Consider the following 9,045-nt stretch of genomic DNA (forward strand, 5'->3'; position numbering starts at 1 on the left):
GAGGAGCCCACAGGTGGATGTAGGTAATTACCACAATCAGTTTTCGAATTGAGTGGTGGGGTTGGTATTATTTTCAATAAATGAATGAATAAAGCCATACTCAAATCAATGATGAGAGCCTATTATAAATAAGGACAATGATTAATCAATTCTGTGCAGATGAAATTAAAAACAAAAGAAGCAAAAAAGACTGCGAACTATCAGGGATTTATATTAAAACCAAAAGCAAAATAACTTTCTCTTTCCACAGCCCCAAGACAATGCATGTCTCATTCAGTCTCCCACCCAGAGGTCACAAAGTGGCAGTTTGTGGGCCACACAAGGATGTCTGTTTGGCCTAAACAAGAATGTTTATTATTACTTCACAACATTGGGAACTCTCGTGTAAAACTCACATTTCTGGCTTCCCCTGGATAAAACCGTAGCATGTGGCCCAAATTCCCACACGGTGAATGTGGGTGCCAGGCAGTGGCTATCTCCCACAAAAGAACAGTCTCCCCACTTCCCTACAAGGTCTACCACTCCCTGTCGCCTCACCCAGCCTGCGGCATACAGATACAGTCTGCGGCATACAGATAGTCTGCGGCATACAGATACAGTCTGCGAGCACCTGCAGGCAAATGAGCGTGCACCCAGGAGGTCCTCGGTCTCCAACCCTCCTCTCCCCTCTGCAGCCTCTCACAGCTGTGGTCCCTTACAGGGCCAGAAAGCAGCCATCCAGAACGCTCCTCAAAGAGACTGAAGCAAGACAAGATTCAGGGTTCACCAGAAACCCATTCCCAAAGCAGGTAACTTATGTTTTCAAATAATATGTATCCAGTTTTTTATTTAAGTACACATCAAAGAAGTTACATTGGATTGCAGATACCCTGAGTTTCCTTTCCTTGCAAATGCTATTTTTTCTGTCCCTTTTCTTTTTTAAGTAAATTATAGTATACAAAATTTTCCATTTTGCTTTGAAAGGTCTGCTGTGTGTCTACAACAAAATCTACCAACATACTTCACATAGCTGACTAATACGCTTTGCAGCAGCAAACAGATTCCTGCCCCTTAAACACCAAAAGGCTTGGTATTATTATTCCAGCTCCCTCCAGTGACCCAGCCCCAAGCAGTTCCAAGGTAAAAATACAATCCCACCACCACCATGTCCCATAGCGTCTCCAAACTGGCCCTAAGGAAATGGTGCTTTAAACTAAGGCAGATCACAGTCACTTTTCAGAATGTTAATTCCCATAAAATGGAATGTCAGTTTTACATGGACGGCTCTCCTTTATCAGAAAAAACTGATTCCATTTGACTGATTAATTGTCCGTAGAACCGTCAAGGCTTCCAGACTAGAGGTGATGGCTGGGGAGGAGGCAGTCACAGTGTTGTGATGTGTGGGGCAGTTCTGGACTGGGGAAGCCAGGAGATTACAAATGTACAAATTATTAATTCAAATCAATACAGCAAGGGGTTCAGGCTGAGAGACATTCAATTACATTGTTCAAAGAGAAGATGCTCATCTTCAGCTAGTCCGCTCCATGCTGCAAATAATAGAACATTTTTAATTTGTACGCAGGGATGTTAATCTTTTGCCATGTAATCCAGTCCTTGGGGCACGCCATAAATATGTGGCACGGAGTGCGTGAGGGTCCCTGTGGAGGGCACTCCATCAAGTCAGGCCTGGCTTCCCTGCCTGTCTCTTTACGTTAATCTCTCAACACTCAGTTAGGAAATATAAGCAAATGGATGATGGAAGGATGGATGGATATGGAGGCAGAGATAAAGACAGAAATTTTCAAAAACTGTCAGACACCCAGACTCCCAACCATAAACAGTTTATGATTTCCAAATTTTGCCTGATCCAGTAGCACAAATAAATCCCAGAGGAATTAGTCACAGCCCAAAAGGCATCACTTTAGAATTCCTTTAAGTAGCAGGCTCCTGTTGCACATTTAAAATAGGACTTGAATTCCAACTTCATTATACAGAGAAAGTGAAGCAACAAGCAGAAGTTAAGTTTTCGAAGCTTATACATCAAGGTGCTAAAAGTTTGTGTCTCCAATGGTGGGTGGTATGGTGTTTACGCCCGGCTGTGAGGTTCAATTTTTCTTTGTTGAACACTTACAAAATATTTTTAATTAAAGAAAAGACCATTTCACTCACACAAACACACATACATAAAGGAAGATTCAATTATAAACGTGGAACTTCCCAGTGGGGCTTCCCTGCTGGCTCAGTGGTAAAGTCATCACCTGCCAATGCAGGAGACTTGAGTTCAATCCCTGGGTTGGGAAGATCCCCTGGAGAAGGAAACGGCAACCCATTCCCTTATTCTTGCCTGGGAAATCCCATGGACAGAGGAGCCTGGTGGGCTACAGTCTGTGGGGTCACAAAGAGTTAGACAGGACTAAGCGACTAACGCTTTCGCTTTTCAGTGCTTTTTCATGAATAGCTGTCACAGAAGCAGAGGCCTTATTACATCTCTTCAAGATGTACTGAGACACAGAAACAAGAACCAGCAAGTCTCAGGCTGTCTGAGCAAAAGGCAGCGCTGTGGGAGTCTCGGAGCCTGCTCGGGAACGCAGAGCCAGCTCTTGACGGGCTGTAACAGGCAGCCAGCACGGAGCTGGTCAGCCACAGGGAGAGGCCGCTCTGAGCGGAACCTGGGAGAGACCGCTGCACCGTGTGAATCAGAGGGTGCCTGTCATGACAGAGACAGGCGTGGGGGAAGTCAACCACATCACAAATCAAAAATAACAAGGAAAACTCCAGTCAAATAAGACTGAAGAAACTTCAGCTCTTCTCTTAGCCTTGCCAGAGCGGGCCACAGAGACTCACCTGGGACAACAGAAACATGAGGCACGTGGAGGTTTTGCAAATGAATAGGCAGATCCAAGTCCAGAGGATGCATTTGTTGACTGTAGAAAACTAAAATCAGTCAAATAAATGAGAAATTTGCCATTTCCCTCCTAAATTTCATAAGACAGGGACTAAGAAAATAATTTGTCAGGCAGGAAATATTTCAGCAATTGGTTTTTATTTATTAAAGAGCTGCATGGTGTTTGGCATGCTATCGTGTGCATTTTCTCTAAAATAGAAATCATAGAAGTCCATAAAACCAGGGAGAAAGTTCAGAGATTTCTGTCCTTGATTATTACTATAAATAAGTTCTCAATTTCCCCATTTATACTGTTGGTAAAGATTAAAAGGGAAATTTCACTGGAAGATTATTTGTAAATGCCACTTGAAGTGATAATTTCAGCCATGCCAATTTGGGGCATCTACTATGTTCCGTTCAGTTACAACTGGACATGGAACAATGGACTGGTTCAAAATTGGGAAAGGAGTACAACAAGGCTGTATATTGTCACCCTGCTTATTTAACTTATATGCAGAGGACATCATGTGAAATGCTGGGCTGGATGAAGCACAAGTTGGAATCAAGATTGCCAGGAGAAATATCAACAACCTCAGATATGCAGATGATACCACTCTAAAAGCAGAAAGTGAAGAAGAACTAAAGAGCTTGATGAGGGTGAAAGAGGAGAGTGAAAGAGCTGGCTTAAAACTCAACATTCAAAAAACTAAGATCATGGCATCTGGTCCCATCACTTTATGGCAAATAGATGAGGAAAAAGTGGAAACAGTGACAGATTTTATTTTCTTGGGCTCCAAAATCACTGTGGATGGTGACTGCAGCCATGAAATTAAAAGATGCTTGATCCTTGGAAGAAAAACTATGACAAACCCACACAGCATATTGCAAAGCAGAGACATCACTTCGCTAACAAAGGTCTGTATAGTTAAAGCTATGGTTTTTCCAGTAGTCATGTATGGATGTAAGACTTGGACCATAAAGAAGATGAGCACCAAAGAATTGATGCTTTTGAACCATGGTGTTGGAGAAGACTCTTGAGAGTCCCTTGGACTGCAAGGAGATCAAACCAGTCAAGCCTAAAGGAAATCAACCTTCCATAGTCATTGGAAGGACTGATGCTGTGATGCTAAAGCTCCAATACTCTGGTCACCTGATGCAAAGAGCCGACCCAATGGAAAAGACCCTGATGCTGGGAAGGACTGAGGGCAGAAGGAGAAGGGGGTGACAGGATGAGATGGCTGGATGGCATCATCCCGACTCGATGGACATGAGCTTGAGCAAGCTCCAGGAGATGGTGATGGACAGGGAAGCCTGGCATGCTGCAGTCCATGGGGTCACAGAGTCGGACAGGAGTTCCTGCTCCTGAGTTATTTAGGCACGGAGTTGTGAGGGTGCAGATGTGACTGTCGGTGTGTCCTGACCGTGGAGGTACTTTCTGGGCCACACAGGCCTTTCAGCCCTCTCTGACTTCACAGTGCTACGGTGGATGCTTCCAGACAAGGACTGAGGCCCCTCCTCAAGGTGTGGCCTGTGTTCTCTGCTTCTCTACCAGGGTTTCCTCTAAGCGGTGGAGCCTGTTCCACCAAGGACAGACACAGCAGAAGCCCACTGAGGATGGAGGATCCCATGGGCAAATGCCCCCGCTTCACGATCCTCAGGCAGACCATTCTGGAAGGCATTCTGCCTGCTTCGCAGCGTAGAGGCAAGCGACGCGCTGTCAAACACATCTGCTTCTGTCTTCTGTCTGCCGACTGGCCCCCTTTGCTCAGGGCCCTGCAGCTGGTGAGCTGTGAGCCACTCCCAAGTAGACCTGCTATACATCAGTTGCCCAAGGAGAAGGTGTACACCCACCCCAGTACACACACACACACACGCACACGTGAGTCCTGTTCCAAATTCCCAAGAGAAGGGCTCTGATTGGCCAGTCTTAGGTCAGATAACCAGCCTTAACCCACACAAACATGACGTGGAGCCGGGGTCAAAGCATCCAACAGGGCTGCAAGCCCCACTCCATTCTGCTGGCGAGGGAACAGGGTATCACTGTGATCTGGTAAGATATTACAATGAATCCATTGTATCTGTGCCATGAGCCACTGGAGATTCCTGCTAAAACGCAGGTCTGGGGTACAGGTGGGGCTGATGTGAGTGTCCAGTCCATACTGTTCATATGGACAGCCAAAGAGGACATACTCATCCCTCTTCAGTCTCACTGAGTAAGGACCCGCCCTCCCCACCCCCAACAACAGAAACCTCTTTGCTAAGCAGCAAAGACAGAAAGGAAGATGACTTCTTGCGGTTGAGACACGACAGGAGTGAGCTGTCAGTGACATTCTGATGGGCGTTGTTTTTTACACAGGGACATTTAACTCAGCCTACAAACCAAATCATTAAACTTACAGCCAAGTAATGACTTTTACCAGGTAGTGATCAAAGCAGATCAGCTCAGACCCACCATCGTCGGTCAAGGACCATGATGGGAGTACCCCTGATCAACTAGAAGTAGCGGTTTCACATTTTGGCAAGGCAGCACTTGTGGTGCAGTCACACCAGCGTCCTCAGCGGTCCTGTCTCCCAGTCCCTGAGGTGGCCCTCAGCCCCCTCGTCCCCATCCACGCCAGTCCCACCCTGCCCCGTCTGTGGCCTCAGTGACGACCAGTCCAAGCTGCTCCCACTTCAACTGCTCTTCTCAGCTGTGTTCACACGCCCCTCACAGCTCTTCCCCTCTTAACAGCCAGTTGGGAGATGGTCAAACCACCATGGGCTGTGGAGGGTGCCCATTTAGGGCGGCAACACAGTCTCAGTGGAGAGGCGACCACCTGACTGTGACGGAGCCTGTGAGGCCCCCAGGGGCTGGGGAGGCCCACCCGGCCCCAGGCTTCACGGATGGGGCTGCAGGAACAGTGCGGCCTCAGCGCTTACTACTCAGCATCTCACACTGTCTCTGTAGCCAATCCTTTCATCCAAACACTACATACCTCTCTTCCAGAAAAAGCCACCAATGGCAAGTTTCCCAACACATCCAAAACACCCGGCATTAGGACCCAGAACAAGCCTGAAGTCTTCACAGACTTCAGTCTTTTGTAGGCCTGGCACCAGAGCCAGAAGTTTTCTTGTTAGTAACCACACCCAGGAGTCACCTAGACCTCCATTAAGGAAGCGATTTCTGAGAAGGGAACCCTGTACTCCCCCAGAGAAACCCTCTTGGTCAGGACAGGTTCAATCCCAAGTGACAGAAAAACAGCTCTGGGAGAGTACTCATGTGATGAGAAGCACAGACAAGACCACTACCAGGCCCTGTTCTGCTCCAGCTCCCAGTGCTGTCTCCTTGGGGCTCACAGGTGTCCGAAGCAGGCCCCCTCTCCAGCCTGTACCCCACTAGTTTAGCAACCTGTGCAAAGAGACCACCTCTCTCCTTAAAACTTCAGGAAAAGACCTCTCACTGGTCTGGGTTGGGTTATGCACCAAACCGAGAGCCAATCACAGCAGCCAGGGAGATGTGGCACTTTCACTGGCCAACATGAGTCACAAGCCTCTTACTGGAGCTGAGGCTGAGGGTGGGAGAACAACACTCCTGAAAGCAAAGCTGAGGGACTGCTCCAGAAGGCAAGCACATTACAATTTGGCTACAGCAACTAGATCTCTGGGGACAATGTGTACGTTCTTATAATCGCAACTATTATACACAATATTATATAAGCTGCTATCCAACATGCCCAAGGAGTAGCCAGTCATGGATAATCCTATGTTTCTGGCTAAATGGTGGGCCCACATAGACACCATCCCCATATTACTCAATGTCTTAGTTTGAGTCACTCCAGATGCAGCTACTGGGATGAAGATGTTTGGAAGATAATGAAATATCTCTAGTGGACAGGGAAAGTGAAACAGGGAAGGCAGGCAGCCAATAACGGGTATGTATCAGGCTAGTTACCATGATGGGGATGTGGAACTCTGCAAGACAGCGAATCACACCTGAGAGTTATCCCACCAAGGAATGAGGGAGCTGTGGCTTTTAGACGGCAAGTCCTGTCACTCTTGAGAACTCACCTGGAACTGCCAACTCCCTGGCTCTTCCAGCTCACAGTGCCTGGGTGAGCGCACACTCAGTTACTCAGCCATGTCTGACTGTTTGCAGCCCAGTGGACTACAACCCACCCAGCTCCTCTGTTCTTGGGATTCTCCAGGCAAGAATACTAGAGTGGGTTGCCATTTCCTTCTCCAGGGGAACGTTCCTAACCCAGGGATCAAACCCGCATCGTCTGCATTGGCAGGCAGATTCTTTACCACTGAGCCACCTGGGAAGCCCTTGGCTTATGGTGTCCAGTGACAAAGGAGTCCTCTGAGAAAGAGATGAAGGTGCTGTCTATCGGAAGCAGGGCTCACAGACACAAAAGTGAGACAGGTAACAGAATACGGGCAGGGAACCAACAACGCCCACAATTTCCAAAGGCTGACTAGACTGAATTGCACTGTCTTGGAGGTCTTAAAGTCATATGAGAATGCTTAAATTCCTCCAAGTCTGTAACAGGAATATCACTTACCACTGTATCAGGCCCTTTACAAGAACATAGTAGAGATTTTTCATAGATAGAATGTTGAGTAAAGTCACTTTATGAGGTTTAAAAGTTAGAAATTCTCAAAGAATGATACTTTTTTCCTCTTTAATATTATTCTCACTGAGAATTTCAAAACATTTTATAAATAACATGGTCTCTAAGCCACCCTGAGAAGGAAAATTGAATTGATTGAGGTTTTTATTTTTAAAATCAATTTCTTTTTTTAAAAAGATCCAAATTGTTTGCCTAACCTTCTGGAGACAATGCAACTGATTGATTTTTGCACTTTTAACCCTTTTGAATAAGATGCCACCCTATCAGATACAGGATTTAACCTCTTGAAGACAACCGTGACCAGTCCCCAGAGCTGGGCCCCAAGTGTCTTCATCCCAAACAGATAAAAATTGGAGTTTAAAGAAGGCACACTTTGCTCCCAGAAAGTCCAAGCCAAGAGTTTGATCATGATGCATAAGAATCTTCCCAGCTGCAGGTCATTAGCCCACATGCACAAGGTACTTTACCATTTAAAAGGCATGTGACCTGTGAAACGGGAAGGACATGAATTGTGAGTTCCACTCCAGAGACTCATCCACACAAGGGAGTTATCAGGGTTGGTGGAAGAAGTAAAAACCAAATTCAATTCTGAAAGTGAACATGAAAGTCGTTCAGCCTATTCTGACTCTTTGCAATCCTATGGACTATACAGTCCTCGGAATTCTCTAGGCCAGAATACTGGAGTGGGTAGCCTTTCCCTTCTCCAGGGGATCTTCCCAACATAAGGATCGAACTCAAGTCTCCTGCATTGCAGGCGGATTCTTTACCAACTGAGCTAACAGGGAAGCCCAAATTCAACCCTAAACCCACCCAATCTTATGAAATTCTTTCCAACTATATCACAGGGTCCCAGATGTTTAGTTTCCCAAGCATTAGTAAAATTGCTAGATTGAATTATCCAAAATTGCTGTTCTTATTGATCAAATGATGAAATAACAGCGAATTTGCCATTTTTATAGTTCAGAACAGTCAAATATTAGCAATTTCACATGATTCAACTGAATACAAAACAATGTGGGTAACTAACTTTAGTAAGCAATAACATCAGGGGGAAAATCCATTTCAAATAGAGAAGACTATCACAACCAATAATATAGGCAGGTCACTGTCTCACAGTGCGGGACATGCTGCTTGTGAAGCACTCACTGGGCCGCCCGCACTGTGCTCATCAGACCAGCCTGGGGAGCCAGGGAGCCACGTCAGTCTGGAGTTTCCAGGGCTGACTTTCTCCATCTGCACAGACATGCCAGGGAATCCCATCCTGGGGCCACTGCCATGGAAGCCTTGTGCTGCAGGGATGACACTCTGCTTTGATGGCCCCTCCTCCATCACACTGACTCAGCACCCCCTCACTGGCCCCAGGAGAGGGACGAAGGTGGCAAGTACAAGGGAACTGCCACCAGGTCCCCGGGCCCTGCGCAGCGAGACACTGAAGGGGCTGCACAAGTGGCGAGAGGCAGGCTCTGCCCGCGCAAGCAGCCCCACTGCACAGTGGGGACCAGCAAAGTGGGCGCCATATGCGAGCGACCGCGACACACCTCACAGCAGAGAGCCACGGCTGAACAGAAGTGA

General features: G+C 46.9%; 1 protein-coding gene across 1 annotated transcript in view; it reads left to right on the forward strand.

Moving 5' to 3' along the window:
* VSTM2B (V-set and transmembrane domain containing 2B) overlaps positions 1–9,045 on the forward strand; it is a 38,204-nt gene extending 29,159 nt beyond the window's left edge. The window contains exon 6 of the mRNA XM_061140675.1: positions 8,836–9,045. Within this exon, the coding sequence (XP_060996658.1) occupies positions 8,836–9,045 (210 nt within the window). The remainder of the gene's footprint in view (positions 1–8,835) is intronic.

Source organism: Dama dama, chromosome 4, assembly GCF_033118175.1.
Source record: "Dama dama isolate Ldn47 chromosome 4, ASM3311817v1, whole genome shotgun sequence".
NCBI classification, from domain to species: Eukaryota; Metazoa; Chordata; class Mammalia; order Artiodactyla; family Cervidae; genus Dama; species Dama dama.